The sequence below is a fragment of the Callospermophilus lateralis genome, chromosome 2 (assembly GCF_048772815.1).
Source record: "Callospermophilus lateralis isolate mCalLat2 chromosome 2, mCalLat2.hap1, whole genome shotgun sequence".
NCBI lineage: Eukaryota > Metazoa > Chordata > Mammalia > Rodentia > Sciuridae > Callospermophilus > Callospermophilus lateralis.
Window position 1 is genome coordinate 103,370,330 of NC_135306.1, and position 27,978 is coordinate 103,398,307.

Below are 27,978 nucleotides of genomic sequence, written 5' to 3' on the forward strand. Positions count from 1 at the left end.
GATCAGCAATTTTCGTCTTCAAATCAGCAGGAACATTTTTTCAGTCACAGAGAGATAGGATTACTGGTGTTCTGATTTGTGGATAAGCCTTCCTAATGGAAAGGATTTCTATATTATCTGAGATTACAAAATAAAATTTAGTTCTATTTGAGCTTATCAAAAATTATGGTACCCAAGAAATGGGTCTGAACCCAAACTGCTTCATCTCTGTCTCTACTAACTTTCACAGTTTGTTGGTTTCTCTGAGAGTATCACAAATGTTGTGTCCATCTGAACAATTTATTGAAAAGCTTCACAGCCTCCATGTGACGATGGTCCAATTTCTTGGGCATTATCAATGGGGCTTCTTGTTGTTTCATTTTGGCAACTCTGATTCCCTTTCTCTTAGTATATTAGCTAATTTCCTAAATTAAGAGACTTGGGTCTCTTCTTGTGTTCTTGGAGATAACATTCCACCTAATTTAACCTTTAAATCAGCACATATATTGAATACAATTAATATGCTATAGTAGGTATATAGTGAAACTACATTGCAGCAAATTTCACAATTTTTATGTTTGTGATAATGAAAACAATATTTTGTTGTGAAAAATAAAGCAAGGTAATATATCATTTGTGTATAGGATTTTTTTCTTTATTTATATTTTTTTTCTCATTTTGGAAAAGTGAAATTTAAAGCCATATCTTGGTTCTGATTTTTCATGTTTCTCTCTTAAGAGTCATGAATTAAAATAACATGTTGTAATATTAAAATGTCCCTATGAAAAATTATCAATCTTGATTCCTTAGGCAGTATCAATATTTCATCTCTGCTTGAAGTTTGGGGGAAACAACTTCAATGAACAGGAAGACCTGCAATTCTGATATAATATTTTTGAAAGAAATATTAATCAGCATTTAGCTTTGAAAGATAATTTGGAGTGTAGGTACAGGGACAGATGCAATGATTTCTTGATGGCTGAAGTATTACACCTGAATGTTAACACTATATCTTGCTGTTTCTGTAAAGGAAAGATCTGAATTATAGTCAAAGGATGGCCTTTGACACCACTGTTCTGACAATCAAATCCCCAGTGAAAGGGAAAAATGCACCATCCCACTCAGGTTTACCCTTCAGAAATATGACGTAAGCAAATGAGAGTCAGAAAGGATTAGAGCCATTTCTATAAGTTCTTTTCTGTATTCATGATCTGTTCATAGACTTCTCTACATTTCATAGTCCTCAGTTTTAGAGATGCTAAGTATGCTGATTCATAGATGTGGGTTGGGAACTGAAATGAATGGTTCTCACATGGTCACAGCTAGGTCTAAAGCCATGTGGTCACAAAGTTGGAAGGTTCTATTGGCATATAAAGAGGGTAATATGTCTTATTTTAATAGTATAATCATAAGACTAGTTATTTATGGAAAGTTTTTGGTTTTGTTTTTTCTCAAGTGTAGTAGTTGAAGGCTTAAACCTGAGAATGAAGAAAAAAAAAAAGGACATTGACTTTAAGAGGTACTTTCAGCATGGTTGGATTTGGGTGGAACCATGGCTCTGGGTTTCATTCAGAGTCTTTGTCCTTGAGTGTTGTTTAATATGTTTAATATTGTACGATTATGTAAAAATGAACCCACCATTATGTGGAACTATAAGGCACTAATGAAAACTTTTTTAAAAAAGATTCTGAGGAAGTGAATATTAGAGAGCCCCTGGGGCTGGGCTATTCATTTGCCCTGTTCTCTTACATAGGCCTCATTGGCAGCCAATCACTGCCACAAGCAAGACTGGCTCATAAGAGCTTTTGCATTCAGGGTACACACATGCCCCTTATTTATTCACACTGGCATGATCTTCAGCAAATGCCTACTTCCATCCAGCTTCCTTTTGGAAAGGATTAAGTTATGTTCACATGAGAGTGTCGAAATGCAAATCACAAGGACTGGGGTTGTGGCTCAGTGGTAGAGCACTTGCCTCGTACATATGAGACCCTAGGTTCGATCCTCAGCACCACATAAAAAGAAAGAAGCAAAATAAAGATATTGTGCCCATGTATAACTAAAAAAAATTTTTTTAAAAAGGAATGCAAATCACAAAAAAGAGCATGGAATTCTAATTTGGAAATCAGAAAATAAGCTTAATGTTCCACTTTTCTCTATCTCTTTCTACAGATAATATTTTGTAAGAAAATGGCTACTTCAAACCACTCTTTGATGATTAATTTTATCCTTGAAGGGTTAACAAAACGCCCAGAGCTCCAGTTGCCACTCTTCCTCCTGTTTCTTGGAATATATGTGGTCACAATGGTGTGGAACCTGGGCATGATCTTCTTAATTGCCATCAGTTCTCAACTTCACTCTCCAATGTATTACTTTCTCAATCATTTGTCCTTCATTGATCTCTGTTACTCTTCTGTCATTACCCCTAAGATGCTGGTGAACTTTGTGTCAGAGAGGAACATCATCTCCTTTCTGGAGTGCATGACTCAGCTTTACTTCTTTCTTTTTTTTGTTATTGCAGAAGGTTATCTTCTAACAGCCATGGCATATGACCGTTATGTTGCTATCTGTAGCCCACTGCTTTACAACGTTGTCATGTCCCACAGGGTCTGCTCCATCATGATGGCTCTGGTGTACTCCCTGGGTTTGTTTGGGGCCACGGTCCACACCTCCCGCATGTCAATGCTGTCCTTCTGTGGGTCTCATATTGTCAGTCATTACTTTTGTGATATTCTGCCATTGCTGACTCTGTCTTGCTCCAGCACCCGCATCAATGAAGTACTGCTGTTTATTATTGGAGGAGTTAATACGTTAGGTCCTACTCTGGCCATCCTCATCTCTTATTCTTTTATTCTCTCTAGTATCCTCCATATTCGCTCCACTGAGGGCCGGTCCAAAGCCTTCGGCACATGTAGCTCCCATCTCATGGCTGTAGGCATCTTTTTTGGGTCTATAACATTCATGTATTTCAAGCCTCCTTCCAGCAATACTATGGACCAGGAGAAGGTGTCCTCTGTGTTCTACACCACGGTGATACCCATGCTGAACCCCCTGATCTACAGCCTGAGAAACAAGGATGTGAAGAACGCACTGAGAAGGGTGGTTGGGGGGAGGCAGTCATCCTGATGAAGCAGGTACTTGAAGGAATCAAGAAGAAATGAACCAGATGAAATGGGTCAAAGGATTTTTGACATTTCTTTCTGTTTTCCAAAGAGAAAACATTCTTATTTACAAACTACAGAGTCTATACTTGAGAATGACTGAGATTTTTGGATCTTACTGAGCAATTCAGTTTTCTGATATGTTTCAGAGAGAGAGGAGTTGGCAGAAGAGAGAAGACAAATAAACATTATGAAGTTTATTATCATGAAAACAATACTGTTCTCTTGGAAACTAGAAATGATATAGTTATATGGGAAGGAGTGTCTGAGTGTTTGAACAAAATTATGTAGATGGGAGATTATGTGCAAATTCAGTTAATCATCCAGTATCTGTGGAATTCAAACTACTACTTTTTATATATTGTTTATCCAGCCTGAAGAGACATTGTACAGAACTATCTAGCTAAGTTGTCTTGGGGGAATGATTAGCCTTGATGGTGTCATATCTTTAAAAAAGAGATTAAATTTAATCATTATACACACACACACACACACACACACACACATATATATATATATATATATATATATATATATATTTTTTTTTTTTTTTCAGTTAGACACTCTTTGATAGAATTGTCAGATTGCAAACAGGGGCAGTGGCAACAAGTGTAATCCCAATGCCTCAGGCAGCTGAGGCAGGAGGATCTTGAGTTCAAAGCCAGCCTCAGTAATAGCAAGGCGCTAAGCAACTCAGTGAGAAAACAGTGCTAAACAGTGCTAGGGATGTTGCTCAGTGGTTGGTGCCCCTGAGTTCAACACCCAGTACCAAAAAAAAAAAATGTCATTTGAAGACTATAAGTCCAGATGATCAATGGAATATATATTCTTCCTTGTAAGTAAGTGAAACAATTATTTCAGTGGTTAGACAAGTATGACTGTAGGTGACATTCCCATTTTTATTCCTCTATCATTTTCTACCCTATTACATTTCCATACTATGACCATGAGTGTGTGGGATGAGACCCTATTCTGCCTCCAGTCTCAGCTTGTCAGTCTCTTGACCTGCACATGGCCTAAACCTGTACCTGTGGAAAAAGTGGAAAGCTCTTCCATGTAGGTAGCTAATGATGGATCATAGTCTTAGACTTTTTAGTTTTCTAACATTGCTGTAAAAATTTCTATCAATGTAGTGGCTCCAAACAATAGATATTTATTCACCTACAATGCTAGAAGTCAGAATAGTTTTAATAGTAGTATTAATAATAGTATTAAAAATAGTGTTTTGGGCCCAAATCAAGGTTTTAGCTGGGCCTCATTCCTTCTGAAGTGTTATGGTTTAGATATGCGGTATCCCCCCAGAACTCATGTGTTAGACAATGCAAGAGTTTCTAGAGTGAAATGGTTGCGTTATGAGAACCTTAACCTAATCATTGGATTACTCCACTGATGAGAATAAACTAGGTAGTAACTATAGGCAGGTAGGTTGTGACTGGAGAGGTAGGTCACTGGGGGCATACCTTGGGATTTCTCTTCTGTCCCTGGTGAGCAGAGCTGTCAATCTCTGCTTCCTGATTGCCATGCTGCTTTCCTCTGCCAAGCCCTTCTGCCGTGATGTTCTGCCTCACCTTGGGCCCAGAGCTGTGGAGTAGCCATCTGTGGACTCAGACCTCTGAAACTGTGAGCCTACATTGTTCTTGTCTGTTTTTTTATATCCAGGGGAGAATCCATTATTTTCCTTGTCTGGCTTCTTGAGGCTGCTGGCTGTCTTAGCTTGTGGGTGTGCCACTCCAATTTCTGTCATGTAGTGTCGGTTATCTCTTATCAGGACACCTTTAATTACATGTAAGCCTCATCTGAATAACATCTGATGATGCCTCCATATTAGTATCCATAATGTACTCAAATGTGCAAAAGTCTTTTCTTGTTGTTTTCCATATAAAGTAACATTCAAATAATGTTCACAGGTATTGGGACACTGGTATTGGGACACAGGTATTGGGACACTGGTATGGATATCTTTAAGGAGACCCTTTTTTTTTCCCCCAATCTACCATAGATCTTCAGGGACACCTCTGAGATCAATTTAAATTTCCATATTCTCTTTAGTTTGAGTCCATCCCATTTATTGATTCTTAGTATTAATTCTTGCACTCTACGAGTCTTATTAAAGAAGTTGGGGTCTAATCCCACATGATGAAGATTAGGACCTACTTTATCTTCTATTAGATGAAGAGTCTCTGGTTTAATTCCTAGGTCCTTGATCCATTTTGAGTTGAGTTTTGTGCATGATGAGAGATAGAGGTTTAATTTCATTTTTTTGCTTGTGGATTTCCAATTTTCCCAGCACCATTTGTTGAAGCGGCTACCTTTTTTTCCAATGCATGTTTTTGGTGTCTTTGTCTAATATAAGATAATTATAATTTTGTTGGTAAGTCTCTGTGTCCTCTATTCTGTACCATTGGTCTACCAGTCTGTTTTGGTGCCAATGCCATGCTGTTTTTGTTACTATTGCTCTGTAGTATAGTTTAAGGTCTGGTATAGCAATGCCACCTGCTTCACTCTTCCTGCTAAGGATTGCTTTAGTTATTCTGGGTCTCTTATTCTTCTCAGTAAAAGAAACAATCTGTGAGGTGAAAAGAGACCCCATCTTGGTAGTAAATTTTTATCCTTCACACAAAAGATAGAGCCCTAATCTCTAGGGTATATAAAGAACTCAAAAAACTAAACACACACACACAAAATAATAATAATAATAATAATCTAACCAATAATTGGGCCAAGGACATGAACAGACACCTCTCAGAAGAGGATATTTAATCAACCAACAAATACATGAAAAAATGTTCATCATCTCAAACAATTAGAGAAATGCAAATCAAAACTACTCTAAGATACCATCTCACTCCAGTCAGAATGGCAGCTGTTTTTAAGACAAACAACAATAAGTGTTGGTCAGGATGTGGGGAAAAAGGCATACTTATACATTGCTGGTGGGACTGAAAATTGGTGCAGCCAATATGGAAAGCAGTATGGATATTCCTTGGAAAACTTGAATCGGAACCACCATTTAACCCAGCTATCCCTCTCCTCGGTCTATACCCAAAGGACTTAAAAACAGCACAATTCAGGGACACAGCCACATCAATTTTTATAGCAGCACAATTCACAATAGCTAAACTGTGGAACCAACCTAGATGCCCTTCAGTAAATGAATGGATTAAAAATGTGGCATTATATATGCAATAGAATATTCTCAGCAATAAAAGAGAATAAAATCATGGCATTTGTAGGGAAATGGATGGAGTTAGAGAAGATAAAGCTAAGTGAAATTAGCCAATCCTCAAAAAACAAATGCCAAAAGTTTTCTCTGATATAAGGTGACTGACTCATAGTGGGCTAGGGAGAGGGAGCATGGGACGAATAGACTAACTCTAGATAGGGAAGGAGTGGGAGGGGAAGGGAGGGGGCACGGGTTAGCAATGATGGTGGAATGTGATGGACATCATTATCCATTGTACATGTATGAAGACATGAATTGCTGTGAATATACTTTATATACAAACAGAGATATGAAAAATTGTGTTCTATGTGTGTAATAAGAATTGTGATGCAGGGCTGGGGATGTGGCTCAAGCGGTAGTGCACTTGCCTGGCATGCGTGCGGCCAGGGTTCGAGCCTCAGCACCACATACAAACAAAGATGTGCGTCTGCAGAAAACTAAAAAATAAATATTAAAAAATTCTCTCTCTCTCTCCTCTCTCTCCCCTCTCTCTCTCTGTTTTTTTTAAAAAAGAATTGTGATGCATTCTGCTGTCATGTATTTAAAAAATAAAAGCAATTAAAAATAAGTAAAAATAAAATAAATTTACATATTCTCTCTAGGATTTTTAAAGTATTGCCTGGGGCACAGGAAAATGATTCTATTAGTCCTAAAATCATGACACATTTCTTCAACTCTTTTAAGATACATGTCCAAATGTCAGAAATTATCATATGCTCAGTTCAAGTTATTATCAGTTTCTGTCATTACATAAAAATAGTATCTTTTTTTGATTCATTTTCTTCATCTTGGAGAATCATGGTTAAAGACATTTATAGCCCATCTGTCATTTATGACCAACACCAGTACAATTTCAAGAACAAAAACAAGTACTTAACTCATTGAATGACATAAATTGCAGTCACAGGAAATGGTATAGGAAGAGAGGCAGAAGGGTTATTGGGTTCTAGTAAGATTGGTTCAGAAGGAAGGAGTCCATGAACAACTTTTCTAAAGGTCCTAGAAGATTTCTGACCCAAGCCCTTGGATGGGAAGGGCTAATTGAATATCTTTTCCTCTGTTCACCATTGTGTCCTATGTTAACCACTCTGTAGTTCTCAGAATTTAGATTTTCCAAGACAACGAAATTCAATAAAGAGCTAATATTTTCTAAAATTGTATTTGCCAACTAACTAATTCAAACACAATACACAAATAAATATGTGAGCAACAAAATATATGACTATCTTCATTAGGATCATAGCATAAAATGAGAGAATATTTTGTATCTTGAAAACATTTTTAAAAGTAACGTGACAGGGCTGGAGTTGTAGCTCAGTGGTAGAGTGCACACGCGAGGCCTTGGGTTCAATCCTCAGCACCACATCACAAACAAACAAACAAACAAATAAATAAATAAATAAATAAGACTTCTAAAAAAATAATGTGACAATCTCAAAGAAGAAACGTCTTTAAATTGAATAAACTCAGGTTTAAGAAAATTTTATAGTATTCTTAATCTCAATCCCATCTATTTTTTAAAACTAATTGGTGAAATATTAGTCAAGAACCAGCAACTGACTTCTGATTCAATCTGTTTTCTCTGCCTTATAGAATTCTCATCAACAACTTCAGAATATAAAATCAGGAATTTGTTTCACCTCTCTTGAGACATACATCAACAGGGAGCTAAGAGCATGATAAGATGATTTTTACAGAGGGTTGTTAAATACTGATCACTCTGTTAATTTTGGATTCTGTAGTCTTGGGGGATTTATATATGTTTTATATTTCTAATGAATTCCCTAAGCTCACTAAATCTCAGAAAAAACTGCTTTTCATACCACCTCATGTTTTTCAGACTGGGAATCTAAGTGTTATCTACTTGAGTGTTTCTATCATTGGATAAATAGTTTGATGTTTTAGTTTTAGCCAACTAAAGAATTCTGTCTTTGACATATAAACATGTGCATCAGGCAGTAGGAAAGCATTGTTTTTTTGTCAGCTGTAAGGGGGATCTGTGACATTAGCAAAGTGAGCAGTTTCTAAGAACATCAGTCTCTGTGCAGGATCCAGATAAGTGTCCAGCTTCTTTTATGGCACTGTGTCATGTCTAATAGGAGGGCAGTTGGAGACAGCAACAGTGCCACCCCCATGCAACATTGGGAGCATTTTCTCCACTGTCCTCTCCAGTTGGTCATGTCTTTCCATCTACTTTTCTAGCAATCTTGCCTTGTCACTTCTTTATGACTTGGGTCACAGAATCTGTGGGAATGATTCCAGGTTTAAATGTAAGCAACACTGATGCAGACATCTCCCTGGGTTTCTGAACTGTGTGCTTCCCTGAAATCCTGGTTTTTGCATTCATTGGTATTCCTTGTCTTCTTGAGCACCAATCTGCACATAGAATTTTCCAAGAAATAACAAGGGAAGATATGATCCCGAGTGTTCATTTTTTCACAGAATGTTAAACATAAGATTCTAACTTCTCGTTATCTTGAAAGAATATTGTTTAGACAATAGGAAACAAAAAGGATCCATTCATCCCAAGTAGCCATTGTTCATTTGCTACTGGTCTCTCATGCCTTTGCTAGAAGTACCCTCTTTGAAAGGAATATCCTTGATGTCTCATCTTTTCCGAAAAAGTCCAACATTTTTAATCTGTCTCAAAGTTTTCAAATATGGAGACACAAATGTTTAAAAGCCTGGCCACCCACAAAAGTTTAGCATATTTTTATTATTCAAACCATGGTGAAGGACTTGGGATAAACAGGAGATAGGATTCCATCTTCCCCCTACAAAGGTGGCAATTCCATCTTCCCACATTATGTGCCTTTCTATATTAAATCATATTTTTAAAATATGATTAAATTTTAGAGTGCTTTTAGATAACAAATATTTATACCCACTATTTTAGTTGATCCAAACAATCCTTTGAAATAAAGGTATTCCCATTCCCACTTTGAAGGGAAGTTTATCATTTATTAAATTGAAGGTAGAATTGTCAGTTGTCTATGCATTTTGCTAGAATAAATTATCCTCTCATAAAACAGTCTCACTGGCCTACCTTGGGCTAGTTGTTTTGCTGCTAATGATATCCTCAAGGGGTGTGTGTATGTGTGTGTGTGTGTGTGTGTGAGAGAGAGAGAGAGAGAGAGAGAGAGAGAGAGAGAGAGAGACAGAGAGAGAGAGAGAGAGAGAGAGAGAGAGAGAGAGAGAGAGAGAGTATTTGCATAAACTTTAATGAAAGGGGTAACAAGCAGCTGTGGTATGGGGAGTGAGAATTGGTTGTTAACTCTAAGAAACTTGGAAATTAGTTTTAAGAAAAAGAGGAGGTCAAATTATCATCATGACCCTTAATCATGGTGACCACTAACTCTGGGGTAGGCCACATCTCTTCCTAAATACTTTGCTGAGAACATTTTTAACATCTTTATTTCTCAAGTTGTAGATGAAGGGATTCAGCATGGGGATGACTGTGGTGTGGAACACAGGGGCCACCTTCTTCTGGACCATGCTGCTGCTGCATGTTGGCTTGAAATACATAAATATGGTGGATCTATAGAAGACCCCTACAACTGTCAGATGAAAGCCAAGAGTACTAAAGGCTTTGGACCTGCCCTTAACTGAAGGTATTCAAAGAATATTGGGGTATTTTAGGGAATAAGAGATGGTGATGGGCCCAGTTTGTGTCAACACGTTGAATCAACCTGAGTATCAGCAGAAGCTCATTGAGGAGGTGCTAGAGCGGGACAGCTAGCTGTAGGAGGGGAATTATGTCACAGAAATAGTGATGGATGTCATTGTCCCTATGGAAGGAAAGTCTGATCATGGAGGAGCCATAGCTCTAAAGCCTGTCATGATACAGACTCCTGTCCCAGCACACTGCATATCTTTTGGGACATGGTAACACTGTAGAGCAGTGGATTACAGCTGCATATCTCTCATATGCCATGACTGCAGGAATATAGCACTCAGCAACAGCAAAAATGCAATAGAAAAAGAGCTATCTCATGTATCTAGAATGGGAAATAACATTTTGTTCCCATATAAAGTTTTTCCAAAATTTGAGGAATAGAAGATATCTAAGAATGACAAATTACAAAGAAAACTGTATGTGGAATTTTGAAGCTTACAGGATCATACCTGGGTTTCCCATTACAGTGACCCCTAGAAACAGGAGGAAGAGGGGCAGCTGGAACTCTGGTTGGTCTGTTGTTAATCCCTGAAGGACAAATTTAGTCATAGTTTTTGAAGTGAAGAACGAGAGATAGGTAAGCAAGAAATAAAAGATGGAGACCAGGCAGAGTAACACACGAGAGAGTTTATTTGTCAGAGCTGATAAATAAAAGCTATCTCTCTATAGTGGAGAAAGGCAAAAAGGCTTGGGTTTCCGGACTTCTATGGGGCAGGCTCAGGAATCAGAGCCAGGCAGGTCCTATTGCTGGAGGTTAGGGTTTGGGTTGGTATGAGGGAGTGGTGAGCATTTCTCAGAAATGCCCCTGGGCAGGAAAGTGATGCTTTTTCCTTAAAATGGCAGCTGCTACTTAAGATGACCATCAAGATGCTAAGCAAGAACTTTATAGTTTTAAAATTGCATCTGGTTATTTCCTTCAGGAAATAGGACATGAACCTAAGAAAAGGGAAAAGTCACAGAAAGTAAGAAAGCTCCATTGGCAGGGTGGGAAATTCTTTTATTTCTTGTGTGACAGAAGAAAAGAAAGCCTGATTATCAAATGAAAACAGTTTAATGATTGTCAATTTTAAGCTGGAGAATTAATTTTTTTCATGTAAGCTTTGAGTTTCTTTTAGTAAATTATCATTGTATGTTATACAGAAATAGAGAAGAAGTACAATATGATCTTAAAATAATTGGGACGTATCTGACCAGGTCAAGTTTGCCTCCCCTACCTCTGGTTTTTTTTTTTTTTTTTTAACCTTCAGAGAGCATACTGATGTCTGGAACAAACAGGCAGTTACAGCTAGAGCTAGAACTTCATCTGACCTTTCCATGGCTAGTGCCTGCTGGGATCCTCCATGCTTTTCACACCAAGGTTAAATTGATTGTTAAGAAATTAACTTCAGGGCTAATAATAAGCCTGCATGTGCACTGGATGATTGTTTACTGTAGACTGAAAAAGAACTTGGGAGACAATGCATATCATAAGGTCAGGGTTCAAGGTCAAGCACAGCAACCTTGATGCTCCAAGTTAAGAAGGTTTTCAAATTGATCTGAAGTTCCCTCTACCCAAGTCCCTGAAAATCACTAATCTTTTGTCTTCACAGCTTTATTTTTGCTAAAATGTCATATAATTGGAGTTAAGCAATATTTTCATCTACTTAGCATTTTCCCTGAGAAATATGCTTTTACATTTCCTACAGGTCATTCTGTGGTTTGGTAGCTCATTTTAAAAAATAATCAATGAATAATATGCCATTGTATAGATGTACTGCATTGTTTATTCGTCCATCTGTTAAAGCATCTTGGTTGCCTTCAACTATTTTTAATAATGAAATGCAATACACATGCAATTTTTTGGTGCCTTGCACAAAAGTATAACTTGCATAAGATTTTCTTCCTCCAAAAAGTAAAATTAAAAATTTAATTTTGTACATTGGAAATGCTAAAAATCTTTGTATACTATAACTGCAGATGCAAAGACCACTTACTGTCCTTCTTGTTCTCAGAATAATTTCATCTCTGATAGTATTCTCTGAATCTTGTGCTCCTTGGAGAATATTCTACTCATCCATCTCCTTGGAGGTCAAAGACCTACAATCAATAAGTAGAGTATTCCCTTGCTTAAAAGGGGTTGATCAGGATATGGGATGGAAAGGAATCTCATTCTCTCTCATCTAGTGTCATTAAATCCTAGAGCTATAAGAGACCTTGAAGATCCTCTCTCCTAATATATGCTTTCATAAAAAAGTAAAAGTAAAGTGACTTTCCAAAAGTTACACAGTGAATTAGAACATAGCTGTGGCATGAAGCAAGTTTTAGAGATGATCACCTGGCACTCTATTTCTTCTTCATTTCTAATAGTTTCTCTGGGGTTTTTTAATGCTCATAACCCACATTCTAAACCAGATCAGCAAGGCACTAGGTGGGGCATATTTTCCATAAAGCCAACTATGTGAATTCATCTCACATCATAAGAGAGCAAACATAACCCATATAGGAGCATTCAAGTAAGTGCTCATATAGGAAAGGCCTCACTTCCTTAAAGTTTTGCTGTAAAATAGAACTACTTTGGGATATTTGCAAATTTCTTTTCCAATAAAACTATCTAGCTCAAATATATGTGGATATTAATTCACCAAATGCAACTAAAGTTGGAGGAAACAAATTTTCTCTTGCTTGTGATGTACAATGGGTGGAACCATAGAAAGATGTGTCTCCTCTTTCTCCTAATTTCATCAGTGTCCTAAGATGTACCCACAATACAGAAATGGATAGGTGGAGCACAGGGGAATTTTAGGGCAATGAAACAACTTTGTATGATACTGTAATGGTGGATACATGCTATTTATATTTTTGTTAAATAATTCTTTTACTTTTTCTTTAAATCATGTTCTTATTACCGGATTGGCACTGGGGACAAAGACTGCATTTTGTTAACAACTGGACTTTACTAACCTTCAATAGTTACCACTGAGAATCTTCACATGGTGAGTTTTATAAAGAACTTTTTTATATGAACATCTATTTTGACTCAACTAAGAACTTTCTTGTAAAATTACATTTTATATTCTTATTTTCTTGGAAATCTCTATATATTTGATGTTATTGGGTACATGTGGTTTGCTGAAACCCTCTCCTTCTTTTTGTTTTGGAAACTACAAAGATTGCAACAGGTGAGATGATCAAAATAATTCACAAGAATCCCTGAGCATTCTCATGCAAGGCTTTCTATAAAGCCAAGGAGAAAGGGCAAGCAGGTGTCGGAAGCCCAGACAGAGTAACAGAGTACAGATTTATTGAAGGTGAAGGTAGCACTCTATTAGGTAGAATGGAGTGGGTCGAGCAAGAAAGAAAAGCTCACGGCCCCAGTGTGTGAAAATGAGGCTGTTATATCCTGAGCTGTTTGGCCTTCTCTTCCCTATATGAACCTGATTGAAGACCTTACCCCAGTTGGTCCCATTGGTTATTTTATAATACCTGACTAGAATATTTTCCAATATCCCCCACCCCTGTTGGTTATTTTAGAAAACCTAATAAGATTATTGTCCACTTTACCCTCATTGGTCATTTTAAAGTGTGAACCGGTAGCAGGAATTGTCATGGTGATAAGTCTCAGTGGCAGAAGTAGCAGCTTCTTTTTAATACCCTGTGTCTGCCATCTTGGTGTCTCTGAAGTCCTAGCTAACACTTGGTTGTAAAGGAAAAGAATGTACTCAAAAAGCATCTGAAGAAATCTACCTGCGCCATGGGCATACAACCTATTCTATATAAATAACCTATTCTCTATGTAATCCCCCTGCTTGTAGGACAGCCATTGTATTCCAGCACAGTGCCACTGCTGGGAGCACCTGAGTAGTAAATGTGTAAAATCTTTCCATTGAGTATTCCAATTTATTTTCCTGGGATCAGAAAATAGTATGCCTTGTGTGTTTGCAGTCCTTAGGTTGAAAATTATCTCACTAAAGTGCTGAGGTTGCCTTTGAACTTGTGATCCTCCTGACTTATCCTCCTTCCTTAGCCTCCTGAGTCAATGGGATTATAGTGTGACACTATGCCTGGTCTCCAAATAGTTTTAACTTCTAAGCTTCTCACATTGAGAATAGAAGCTACTCCTGGACCAGCCAGGTGGTGATGAAAAATTTTGTGTTTAATGCTGGGATAAATCTGTGTATGTATATTTCCTAACTTGTTCCCACTTTATTTTTCTCTTATAAAAACTTTCTTGCCCTGAGTTTTCTGAAGATGAAGGTTTGGAAAAGAAATGTTTTCTCTATTTTCCTTCATACCAATTTGACTCAAAGGGTATTTGTAGAACAAGATGAGCAGTAGAGTCTAGTTCATCACCATTCCCCAATAACTCTTCCACTTGGTAATGTGGAAATCCCAGTGAGCAAGGGACCAAGCACCACTCAGAGGATTAGAAAACTCAGGTTTATTTGTACCACCAGACCCAAATGATCTATGGCTCTGAAACTCTGGACCCTGAGCTGAGGTTACACAGGGCTTTTATAGGGAATTTGATCTTTCTTTCTTTCTTTCTTTCTTTCTTTCTTTCTTTCTTTCTTTCTTTCTTTTCTTTTCTTTTCTTTCTTTCTTTTTTTTTTTTTTGTGTGTGTGTGTGTTGGGGATTGAACCCATAGCGTTGAGCCTGCAAGGCAAGCACTCTGCCAACTGAGCTATATCCCCAGCCCCTTGACATTATTTCTTAACCATTAAAACATTGTTAGGTTTGAACTCTTGGGCTATGTGACCAAGGACCACGAGAGGAAATTCTTCTGACAATCAGTTTACCAAAGAAGATCAAAGACAGGGAAACATCTGTAAGTGATATCTGGAAGTGGCCTTTATCACAGGTAGCAGTTTCTCAAGATAACTACAAGTCTACAGTCCTAAGAGGTGTAATTCAAACCTAGCATAGAAGTGTTATGATTTAAATGAGTGTTTAAATAACACCCTTACACAGAACAGTAATTAAGTAACCCACTTACAAAGACCAAAGCTATAAAGTAATATTTCCCTCTTCATTCCCCCCCTTTTGATGCCTGTTTATATTATATAAAGCATCAACCTTTATAAGGCTGGATATTTAAGGTCTTCCTGTTCTATTGCCTCATAGGTAGGCCCAGAAGTTAAGACCATCGTAGTTTTATTTCCTGTAGGTGTGACATAATAAACCAGATGCAGGCATTTTAAAATGCAAACAAATATCAGGCCTAAAAGTATCATAAAGAGGGGTGCTGCCAGGGGCAAGAGCCAGGCTTCCTAACTCCAATAGTTTCCCTAAATTGACCAGAAGTTTTCTTATTTGTCTCTCCTGCCCTCCAGTTTAATTGGGGATTCTGGGAAAGTTTCCAGAGAATCCAGCCCAGGTCCACCTCTTAACTTTGACTGACAGCAGGATGACATCATAGTAACTCTAAGTCACTTTGTCCTGTAACTTAGAGTTCTAAATCCAATTCTAGTTGGATTCTTAACTATACATTCTTACAGATTTTATGGTTAGGAGGAAGTATCTTTTATCTTCCAGAGTTTGAGAATCTACTCACAAAAATCTTCCGGGTTCCTCCCATTGATAATATCTTGGGCCTGCATTTCTTCTGCAGTTAACAGATTGCTGGGGAATGTGACATATCCTGTGCACTTAGGCCAGGCACGGATGCAGGTAAATTGTTTCTTGGAAAATAAAGCATGTGAGGGTGAGCACAATGGGCCCATTTTACAGAATTATTCTCTTAACCTTGTGTTCCCACTATCCTTGTCTGTCTGTCCCCTAACAGTAACACTAATTTTAATATTTGTTAAGTGTATGGCCTTGAACAAAACATTAATCTTTCTAAGTTTCACATTGTGTCATCAAGAAAATGATAGTTTGAGTTAGATAGACTTACTTCATTGCCAATAAGAGATTCAGTTTATCTTTTTAGAATTTTATGGGTTTTGATAGCATCAGGGTTAATAAACTAGGGAAGAAGTTCTAAAGTATTTTTGTAAGGAGTAAGAACCTAGGAAAGAAATGCTACTCTTACTGAAAACTTGGTCCTTGTCCCTGATGCCAATCCAATAGCCAGGATACAGTTTTGAGAAAAAGAAAAAATAAGTTTTAATGTTTTGCTAGCAAAGGAGAAATACAGGGGACTCCTGTCCAAGAAACTATGATTCTCCTCAGCCAGGGGAGCATGGGGCTTTTAAAGAGGTGGTTCAAAGGCTATATTCCATGTGTTTTCTGTCCAGAGTTGTAATTCACTTGTTAATTTGGGAGGTAGTTATTTCTGAGACCTACTTTGTTCCTGTGGTGGGTTTATGCTTAAGAACAGAGAATTCTACCTAGGATGATGAAAAAAGGTAATCCTATTTCCCCTGAGATTAGGGAGGGGGAAAGTTTAGGGAGGAGCAGAGAGAGAGGAAGAGAAATAAATATGTCCATTTAAAAAATAAGTTGCAGCGGCAGAGCAGCAGGGCTACATTCAAAGTATAAAGTGGACCACTGTTACACTATTATTTCTTCATGTAACTTAACTGAGGAAAATTAAATATTTTATAAGAACCCTTTTAATTCTTTATAAAAATTTCCATGTTTTAATCAATGTAATAAAAAACTTGAGCTCTAGAGCCTGAATGATTAAACTTGAATCCATCTTTGCTTCTTCATTTATTAGCTGAGATTTTGGACAAGCTACATTTTCTCTCTGAGTCTAAAATTTCCCATTTACATACAAAGGGAAAAAGAGAGAGGGAGAGAGAAGGAGCAGGGGACTTCAGCCAATAGGCTTTTGTAGCCCATTTCTACAAATGTGATACTTAATAAGTTAGTTATTTACATTTTTATTATCAGGTAACATAATTTTTTCTTATCTTTCAGTCTCTTCCTCCCAGTATGACCTGAAAAACCTTGAAACATTTTGTTCATAAAACCAGAGTAAAATCTTTGGGTGGATATAAAAAGCATGAAAACCAGAGTCCAGTGCTCTCAGAGAAGAAATACATGTATCTAGGGGTTTGACTACATACATGATCTCTTTCTATTTTATTTTTATTCATAGGAATTAATAAACTTATTCATCCAATAAATACTTGAACATCTACACATCATTTATTGCTCTAGGAATTGGAAAGAAGATGTATAAGACAGACATGGCCACTGATGTCCTAGCACTTACATTCTAGATGGGTGAACTTACACTGTTGCCAGAATAAGGTCCAGGATAACTTCCACCCAAAGGCCAATATTTGGGAGAATCAGTTTATTTAATAGGAATCAGTTTATTCAAGGGCAAATATCTTGGAAGATGAGGAGCTACGGACCTGAATGCTACTTTTTTTCTTCTCAGAAAATCAAAGGACTTTTTCAGAGGGGAGAGGAGGAGCAAGGCAGGAAGGCTCCCTGCTAAGATAGAACTTCAGGATCCAGGGCACCTGTACCCTGTTTTTTTCTTGCAAGTCACCTCGACCTCCTAGAGTTAGATAATTCTTTTTAGACAAACATTACTTTTCTGCACATCGATTTGCATGCTTTGTAAAGACTAAGGAAGGCAGTTATAAAGGTCACTATGTCACAGGAAAGCAGGGAGCTGAAACTCCAAACCTCAGCTGTTGTCTTCCTACGAAAGAAAATGTAAAGTCAGACACCAAAATTCGTGCAAGAGAACTTTATTATAGGTGAAAGTAAAGTGAAAATAAAGTCAAAGAAAAGTGAGTCGCCAACAAAAAGCACTCTCAAGGGAGAGAGTGGGCCATCTCCAAACAGAGAATGACAAAGAAGACAATGTTGTCTCCAATTTTATTACTGTTTGATGTTTACCAGGAGAACTGGGGACCACCTTCTGTACTCTTTACCAATCAAGTGTTTAACTCCTCCTTCATGTCAAGCAGTGGAGTTTTTGAACCTAGTTGGTCCTCTGAGGAGATATCATGGTGGCCGTCCTACTTAAGGGACTTCAGTCAATCCCATGTTAATGTGGGCATTGGGGTCAATTCCTGGTTAGAAGTTACCTTGGTTTAGCTGCGCTCCTGAAGGAATCTTCCTTCCCAGACAGTAGGAGACACTCATAGTCATAATTCCTAGCTTCATAATAATAGCAATAGACCCTGCCAAGAATTAATTAATTAATCCTGTTCTCTTGATGTGATTTCCAACTAGCTCCCTTGCTTCTGTTTTCAACAAATTTTCAACAAATTAACTACCACCCTTTGCTTTCTCGTCTATGTTAGAAATAATTTAAGGAAGGGCCCTAAAGTAACTTAAAGAACACTTGTGACCTTTCCTGCATTTCACTGCTCATTGTTACCTATTACCTAACAACCAAATATTGTAGTTTCTGTAACTATAAAGAATTAGCAGTTAATATGTTAACAATTTAAGTGGGCTTCTCTTTAGAATTTAGAATGTTGGGCAACAGGGAGGGGGCATAATATTTGCAAGAGGATGAGGTAGGGCAATAATCTTGTGGAAGGACAAAGAGAAGGCAAACAACAGGAATTTTGTCAAGTAGGACCCCAGGGGCACTGCCTTGTTACAATATTATCTAGCTATTGTCACAATTAAGTACTAGATTGTGATAATAACCAATGTTGTATCTATTGAATGTACAGCTCTTGGACTGTACCCATGTCATGGGTTTTTAACAATATCTCTCTTTAGTCTTCTTTAATCAGCCTAAAAATGCATTTTGTGAACTAACAAAGCATGTAGGCACTAATTAACTGGATTCATAGTATTCTAAGGTTCATTAGATCTTTAAAGAATTCAGGCCTGGAGGTAAACAGGTATGGGGGTGAAAGGGAGTGTGTTTAGGGAGGTTTTAGGTAAACCTAAAAGGTTACAGTACCTCTATCCTTCCAACTTACTTTTATTTCTTTGTCCTTCCTTAGTATTGTTTGAAAGATGATTATACATCATGACACTTTGTCCTTAAATACTTAGGCATATATTTTCTAAGAATGAAGACATTCTTATACAACCACAAAAAACAAAACAAAACAAAACAAACAAAAAAAACCCCACAGCATTCAGGAGGTTTAACATTGGTTCAATTTTATTACAGAATATATAATCCATATTTAAATGTGATCAGCTTAACAATGGAGATTTAAGTTCTTTTACTTTTTTTTTGTCTCAGATCTTACCAGCATAACAAATATTTGTTATTTTCCATTTGTATGTATTAATCTAAAACTTTTTTTCAGATTTTTTCTTGTTTTATGATATTGGAATTTAAAAACAATCACAGTTATGTCTTTTGCAAATTAGCTCTCAGTTTGACTTTTATTTTTTTCCTGAAGATTAGATTCAGGTTAATATACCATACTAAGCTATGTTGTTGCACACTTAAACTTATACCAATGGGCAAGAGAGGCTAGGAAGGGTGAAAAAACAGTGGGTGTTGGGAGTAGGGGCAATAAAAAGAAGTGAAGTTACCCAAAAGTAAACCATTTAGACATTTTAATGTTTAAATGCACTAAGTTGATATTGTACTTGAACTTGAAAATCAGTTTCTCTTAAAAACAAGCAAAAATAAAAGAGAAAATATATGTTTGAAATTATCATTTTAAATATGTTATTTTCTACACAGATCTGGAAAGCATCCACCATTCAAAACTTTTTTTAAGGCTTCCTTGACATCCTTGTTCCTAAGACTGTAGATGAGGGGGTTAAGCATGGGAATCACTGTGGTATAGAACACAGAGGCCACCTTCTCCTGAGTTGTGTCACTGGTAATTGGTTTAAAATACATGAAGATGATGGAGCCATAGAAGATCCCAACAGCTGCAAGATGGGAGCTGCAGGTGCTGAAGGCTTTGGACCTTCCCTCAGCTGAGCGTATACGCAGGATGTTGGAAAGGATGAAGGCATAAGAGATAAAGATGGCTAGAGCACATGCAAATACATTAAATGTAACCAAAACCATCACCAAAAGCTCCTTGGTGTAGTCTCTTGAGCAAGATATACTCAGAAGGGGGAGGATGTCACAGAAGTAATGGGGGATGACGTTAGTTCCACAGAAGGAGCGGCTAGATATGTAGCTGGTATGAACCAAGGCCCCAAAGGCCCCCATCGAATACACACTGGTGACCAGTAGCACACAGACTCTGTGGGACATGGTGGCACTGTAGAGCAAGGGGTTACAGATGGCAACATAACGATCATATGCCATGGCAGTTAGCATGTAGGAGTCGTCAATGCCAAAGAAGCAGAATACAAAGAGCTGCACCATGCACTCGGGAAAGGACGTGAAATTCTTCTCTGACACAAAGTTCACCAACATCTTGGGGATTATGACAGAGGAGTAGCAGAGATCTATGAAGGACAAGTTACTGAGAAAGTAATACATGGGGGTGTGAAGCTGAGAGCTGATCCTGATTAAAATGACCAAGCCCAAGTTTCCCAGCACTGAGACCACGTAGATCAATAGAAACAGAAGGAAGAGAGGGAGCTGGAGCCCCGGGATATCTGTTAGTCCCTCAAGGACAAACACAGTTGCTGAGGAATCATTTCCTGTGCCCATTCTTCTCCCTATTATTATAGGTAGAGTGGTACAAGGGGGTCGTTCTCACTGGACACACATTGTCATCTGGCAACATTTAGCAGTTTGAGAACTGAGGAATGACCTAATTTCCAACTGCCCCCAGATTTCATAGTCTAAACCCAATAGGCTATAATCTACTTTTAATTTAATTCTTATTAAGATGGTGATGCTTCATTTGACTTCAGCTTTTATTACTCCCATATACTATTTACAAGAAGAACTCATTTAATCTCTACAAATAAAGCTCTAATTGTTCCTGTGAATGAAAAATATCTTCACAGAGCTGTTGTTCCATTTAGTTGGTTTTATTTCTACAAAAATTCGTGTTCTTTGGGCCTGGAGTTATGGCTCAATGGTATTGTACTGGTCTGGCATGTGAGAGGCACTGGGTTCTATCCTCAGCACTACATAAAAAATTTTAAAAATAAATTAAACAAAGGTATTGTGTCCATCTGAAAATAAACATTTTTTTTTAAATTGTGTTCTCTTCTGATGTCTTGGAAGTTAATGTCTTATTGCTGCCCCTTGAGTTTCCCCCTTTGACTTCAGTATCTGTACCCAGCTCACTTAGCCCTGACTCTAATCTCAAAGGGCTTTGCTCTCCTCCAAACTTCTCACTTCTCCTCTGGGTTCCTGGTTTTGAATTTGCTGTTCCTTCTTCCTACTCATGTTCTGATACAGATGTGAGAGGAGTGAAGCAGGCTGGGGATAAGGGATGAAGGCAGTGTTAGAAGAGAGCTGTTGTCATGTACTCAGAGACTGTGGAGAAAGAGGGCAGTAGCCAAGCAAGGGCCTGCAGGGATGGAGATCTCTCATGGGCCAGGCAAAGGTGAAGAACATGGTGTTCACTTCATTGCATCTTCAAAATAACCCAAGGTAGAGATAGAGCTGTTGTCTCCACTTCACAGATGTACTGAGTGAGAAACAGATTAAGTAAGCACTTGCTCTATGTCACAAAGCTTGAAAGTAATATTATTTTATGATTTTACAGACGAGTTTATGTGAAATTTCTGAAGTCACCTGGTAAGCACAAGAGCCAGGACTTGCATCTAGTTAGCCTTATTTAAAAACCAATGTGCTTGGTAAAACATTTTTTTCCACCTGTACCTTAATACTTGGTAACTTCTGCACAACTCCATTATTATGTTACTCATTACTATTAGTTCTAAATTATTTCCTTTAATTTTTTTCTTGAAGTTAGAAAATACCAGGGTAGTTTTATATACTTTTGAAGCATTGAGAGTATTTTGTTCTCATGTGAAAATAATATTGTTTTGTCCCTTTAATACCCTTAAGGTGAAAAAATCAGAAATGGAAGACATGTGTGTGTGTGTGCACACACACATAGACACATGCACACACACATACACATGCTATCCTGCCCCTCAATTTCCTACAATGTAGATGTATTATAAAATAATAACGACAAACTCTTTGGGGCATGGAAACTCTTTCTTTAGCTTTTCAATTATAAAAGTGATATAAAATAAAAACATGTCTCTTTGAAAAGAATCAGTGGAATAAAAAGAAAATAGACCTCTGGTTACTATGACTAGATAAAACACGACTGAATATACAAAGATCTGGTGGGGCATGAGTGACACTTTGGAGCAAGTACAAAGAAGGACTGTGAAAAATAATATTTGGGCAGTATGTGAGTGACCTTAATCTCTAACGTTTTTCAAAACAACTCCCTCTGGTCAAGCCAAGCTCAGCAGTGCTTCACAGATCTCCTTCTTTTCTCTCTGTTTTTTTTTTTTTTTTGCTCTTATTCCTGTGCCTGCTCCCATTTATACCCAGGCAACCATTCACCTTTCTCAGCTATGTAAAAAGTCTCTCTCTCCAGGTGAGTTTTCTGAGTACATGAAGTTTCTTTTGCTATGATCTCTTTCTTTCCTCAAAGCTACTTTGTAACTGTTTAGGAACACATATACTAGAGTTGTGTTTTTGTCATATGAAGTGGTAAAGAGCTCAGGTTTTAAAGTTGAATGAAACTGGATTCATATTTAGGTAGCTTTGGCTTTGTGACCTTGAAGAGGTTATTTTTCCTGTTTAAACTTCAGTTTCCTCATCTGCAAAAGAAAAATAATTTCTATCATATTTAATTTTTAAAATGGTTCACTTGTTTATTTATCCAAGCTGCTGAGACTCTTCTGTGTCCAGAAGATACAATATTAAATGACACAAGTTGCTCCTCTCATAAAGCCTATGTTCTAATAGAGAAGATCAATAAAAGCACAAACATAGAATTTAGAGTCAACTAGTGAGGAAATATTATAAATAAAATAGCAGTGTAAAGGGCATAGTTGGTAATTAGGGAGGGCAGTCCGGTGAGGACTCTAAAGAGGTGACATTTGAGTTGCATTCCTGAATTCAGGATAATGGCCTCCTTGTTTCAGTCAGGCTCAGAGAGCATGTGATTGGCATCTTTGAGGATCAGCCAGGAGACCAATGTGGTTGCAGCAGAGAGAACAAACAGGAGAAGGATAGTAGTGGAGCTTGGTCTTGGTGAAAAACTACAAATCTCGTTCTAGAAGTGATGAGGCACTATTGGTGAATTTGCAGAAGTTAGAGTACTGTGTGCTGTGACTCATATTTCTCAAAGGCTCACTCAGTCTTTGATTATTCTATTAAGATTATTCATTAAGAAGAATCATAGGAATATATTCAGGAGTCACATAAACAAAATGTGCTCCATTTTTGAGAGGATTGCTTGAGTCAGAAATGGTGGAAATGTTAACCAAACATCTTTAACAAAGAAAACAAAGGCAGAGTAATCTGGTGGGGGTGGCACATGTTGAATATGGTGCTTGAGAAGAGTAGCAAGTTTTGGATCAACAATATGGACTTAAGATGGCCAATAATGGTGTTAGACAAGCAGGTTTGGGAGGTATTTTTATGCCTATTATAAAGCCAAATGCATATATTAAATATAAAATTTGATATATAGGTCTAGAGTTCAAGGGAGATGTGTATCTGGGACACGGTTTTTCTGAGTCATCAGTGCATATATGGCATTTAAAACTATGAAACTGGAAGAGATCCCCCAGGGACTCTGTTTGCAAAGACCCTACACCAATGGTGGGTACTTGGCAAGTCATCAATAAATTTTTAGCATTGCTATTTTTACTGTTATTATCAGAAATTGTGCTGGATAGAAGGATGTTTAGAGCCTCTTCTTTGTTCTCTTTTCTATTCCTTTTTACTCCTTTACCTTCTTGAATAACTCCCCACTGCTGTAGTTCCAGAGTAGTAATCCAACTGAACACCTGTTATAGTGGATTGGAAGCCTCGAACACAGAATCTGGGACCTAGTGGAGACCCTGTGCCTATTTGTTCTCTGTTCTATCTTCTTTCAACTTCTACGTATACATTGACTTCTGCACACTTCTTAATTCTTAATTTCTTACAAAATTCAAAGGAAGTAACTCATCCCAAGATACACAAAATTATCATATTTTTTTCAATTCTTTGTCTTTGCATTGGTTATGTTCTTAACATTTTTATGTTTAATTTTTAGACAGTTTTATATAACAATTGTTACAAATAAAGGAAAAGATTGAATACAGTATCATGTTTTCACGTTGATGTACTTCTAACAAATATTAAAACATATTCCTATATAGAGTATGTGCCATTAACAAACATGATTTGACATTATTTTGCTGGACAAGTTATTTGATACAAAGATTCTTTGACTTTTCCTAATAGAGTAAGAGTCAACCTCAAAGGTTTTTTATCATTTGTGATGAAAAACATCTAACTTACTGAACACCCTGGCAGAGGTTTCTCATAAATAAGGGACAGAGGAACAGATAGAAAGATTATCTGGAATAGAGCAAACAATGACAATGTCAGGGATGCCACCCTTTCACTTTTCAGGCTAGCTTTCCAGACTCTTCTGAATTCACTGTTGGGAAAACATAAAGTGGAGAAAGCATCATTTTTTAACCCTGGATGTAGTGGTTAATGAGATGGGCTAGAAGTCAGAAGCTTGAATTTTTATATATAGATTGACCAATTTTTTAGAGAAAGTGGATTAGTAGATTAATGTTAGTATCCTTTTAGTAACAGATTTCTGATCAGAGTAAGCATTGTAATATTACGCTATTTAATGCATCTGAGAATGTAAATGTCAAAGTTCAATACAATAAGAGATATTAATAGGAATAGACTTATAATAGGGAAGGAAGCCAAGAGTTTGAGATCAGGACAGTGTCCAAGTAAGTGGAAGGAGAAATGGTCTCAGGAAAGCAGTCTGTGCCCACCTGCCTGCCATGAAGCAGAGAGTGCCTGCCTGCTCAGTTTTGTCCATCAAGGACAAATCCATAGTCCTATCAGCATAGATGAGAAGAATTTTTAACCATCTTTGGAAGTTCAATTTTAACCAACCTATTTTTAACAAAGCCAGGTAGAACTTTCTGACTTACCTGAATATTGTCACTAGGGAAAGTGCTGCTGGTCCTCTATGAGTTTTTAACCCTAATCCATATATATATATAAATACACACACCCACGTACATACTTGCACACACCCATAATACAATTTTCAAATAGTTTTATCATCAAATACTAAGAGCCAAGTACCTTTCAGATCCTGGAAAAATAGTAGAAGTGACTCTGAATAAGAATTCAAGGACTATTAATGAAGAATTTAAGATCCATCCAAACAGAGTAAGAAGAATGATTCTTCAGACTTTTAGTTTTCTATTATTAAAGGAAGATTTTATTTGGATTTGTTTGAACCTCCTGAGATGATTGTGAGCCAATAGTCCCTTTAGGGACTTCTCATCCCAGTAGTTAGGTGCTATAGGGAAGGAAAAAATTACAAAAGTTTGTGTTTGTTGTCAATATAGCAGCATTCCTATTAATCCCTCAAGGATTTAAAACATAAGATAACAACATTTTCTCCCGAGTGTTAGGAAAATTGTCAACATGTAAAAAATTAAATTAATAAAAAAACAAAAAGTACTTTCTCCTTAGCATTTTAAATTTTCTGTAAATTAGCCCAAACTCACTTGATCTTCTCCAAATATAGGAGCAATTTATTTAATTGCTAACCCATCTGGCATTTTGGAATAATATGTGAAGAAAAAGAATAAGTGGCCAATTTCTTTTTTGTAATGTGAATATAACCAGGTTCTGAGGCATTTTCTCAAAATGTTGTGTATCTATGGAAATTTTCCAGCTCTGGTCTCCTATGCAAATTTTTAGTTCAGATCTAATGTCAGACATTAACTTTTTTGCCAATCTAATACATTGTGAGTTGTCTTTTCCTTTATCAAAATGTTAAGAGCTCTATCAGGATATAATTGACACACAATAACTAGCATACTTAAGCAGTATGATTCTAGATAAATTTGGCATATGTATTTAGCCATGAAACTACCCCCAAAGTTAGAAAATGAACATATACACCCCCAAAAAACTTTCCTCATGCTCTGTGGTCCCTTGCTCTGAACCTTCTTTCACCCCTCCCTAGGCAATCAGGAATCCCCCCTTGTCACCTGCAGATATTTGCACTTTCAAGAATTTTGTATTTAGACAACCATACAGAATATACTTCTGCTTGCCTTTTTTTTAAATTCAGCACAGTACTTTGAAATTCACCCATATGCTTGCATGCATTGTGCCATCCAGTTATGTTGACAATACTCATTTTGCTGAGATCAGTTGACCCTCAAAGTGTGGGCCTATTCTTGGGCAGCCTGATGTCCACAGCACTGTGTCTTCTTAAATCTAGATTTATAATGTGCTTTGGATCCTGTCATGTAAATTCTCCAGTATTGTTTCTGTATCATAATTGCTTTTATCTTGTTCTAAACTTTTTTTTTTTTGCATTTCTTTGTGAACTCTAGTTTCAGCTTATCAAATTTGACAAAATGCCTATTAGAATTTTAATTTGGATTGCATTGAATCCATAAATAAATTGGAGAAAGTTTTACATCTTAATAGTATTAAATCTTCTGATGTAGGAATGCAGTTTATCTAGAGTTTCTTTAATCAATAAGACTTTGCTATTTGTTTACAAGTCCTTATATGTCTTTCACTAGTTAAGGATTTCATATATTGTGATGCCTCCTGATTCATCCTTCTTGCTAAGAATTGCTTTGGCTCTTCTGGGTCTTTTATTTTTCCAAATGAATTTCATGATTGCTTTTTCTAGTTCTATGAAGAATGTCATTGGGATTTTAATAGGAATTGCATTAAATTTGTATAACATTTTAGGTAGTGCCCATTTTGCCAATATTAATTCTGCCTATCCAAGAGCATGGAAGATATTTCCATCTTCTAAGGTCTTCTTCAATTTCTTTCTTTGGTGTTTTGTAGTTTTCATTGTAAAAGTCTTTTACTTCTCTTGTTAGATTGATTCCCAAGTAATTTATTTTTTTAGGCTATCGTGAATAGGATAGTTTTCCTAATTTCTCTTGTAGTGGCTTCATTGCTTGTGGGTATTGATTTTATATCCAGCTAATTTGCTGAATTCATTTATGAGTTCTACAAGTTTTCTCTTGCAATTTTTTGGACCTTCTAAATATAGAATATGTCAATGGCAAATAGTGATAGTTTGAGTTCTTTTTCTATTCATGTCTCTTTAATTTATTTGGTCTGTCTGATTGCTCTGGATAAAGTTTCAAGGACTATGTTGAATTTAAGTGGTGAAAGAGAGTATCCCTGTCTTGTTCCATTTTTTGGAGGGAATGCCATTTAGAATGATGTTGGCCTTGGGTTTAGCATAGATAGTTTTACAAAGTTGAAGTATTTTCCATTATTCCTAGTTTTTCTAGGAAGAGGTGCTGTTTTTTTTTCAAATGCTTTTTCTGCCTCTGTTGAGATAATCATATTATTCTTGTCTTTAAGCCTATTGATATGATATGATGTATTATGTTTATTGATTTTTTTGTATATTAAACCAACCCTGCATCCCTGTGATGAACCTCACTTGATCATGGTACACTATATTTTTAATATGTTTTTGTATGCTATTTGCCAGAATTTTATTGAGAATTTTTGTATCTATGTTTATCAGGAATATTGGTCTGAAGTTTTCTTTCCTTGATGTGTCTTTGTTGGTTTTGGTATCAGGGTGATACTAGTCTCATAGAATGAGTTTGGAAGGTTTCCCTCCTTTTCTATTTCATAGAATAATTTAAGGAGTATTGGTAATAATTCTTCTTTAAAGGTCTTATAAACTCAGCTGAGAATCTGTTTAGTCCTGGGCTTTTCTTTTTTGGTAGGCTTTTGATGGCATCTTCAATTTCATTGCTTGAAATTGATCTGTTTAAATTGTGTATATCATCCTGATTTGATTTAAATAAATCATATGTCTCTATAAATTTGTTGATGTCTTTGAGATTTTCTATTTTATTGGAGTATAAATTTTCAAAATAGCTTTTAATTATCTTCTGTATTTCAATAGTGTCTGTTATG

At 36.8% G+C, this 27,978-nt stretch overlaps 2 protein-coding genes across 2 annotated transcripts; one reads left to right on the forward strand and one right to left on the reverse strand.

Annotated features, from left to right (window-relative positions):
• The first annotated feature begins 2,160 nt into the window (after positions 1-2,160).
• Positions 2,161-3,105, forward strand: LOC143391067 (olfactory receptor 8D2-like). Its single transcript, XM_076843627.2, has one exon. It carries the CDS (start codon positions 2,170-2,172, stop codon positions 3,103-3,105), a length of 936 nt encoding a protein of 311 aa, XP_076699742.2. The 5' UTR covers positions 2,161-2,169.
• Positions 3,106-19,578: 16,473 nt separating this feature from the next.
• Positions 19,579-20,526, reverse strand: LOC143386889 (olfactory receptor 8D1-like). Its single transcript, XM_076841681.2, has one exon. The coding sequence runs from the start codon at positions 20,524-20,526 to the stop codon at positions 19,579-19,581; it is 948 nt and encodes a 315-aa protein (XP_076697796.2).
• Between the last annotated feature and the right edge of the window lie 7,452 nt (positions 20,527-27,978).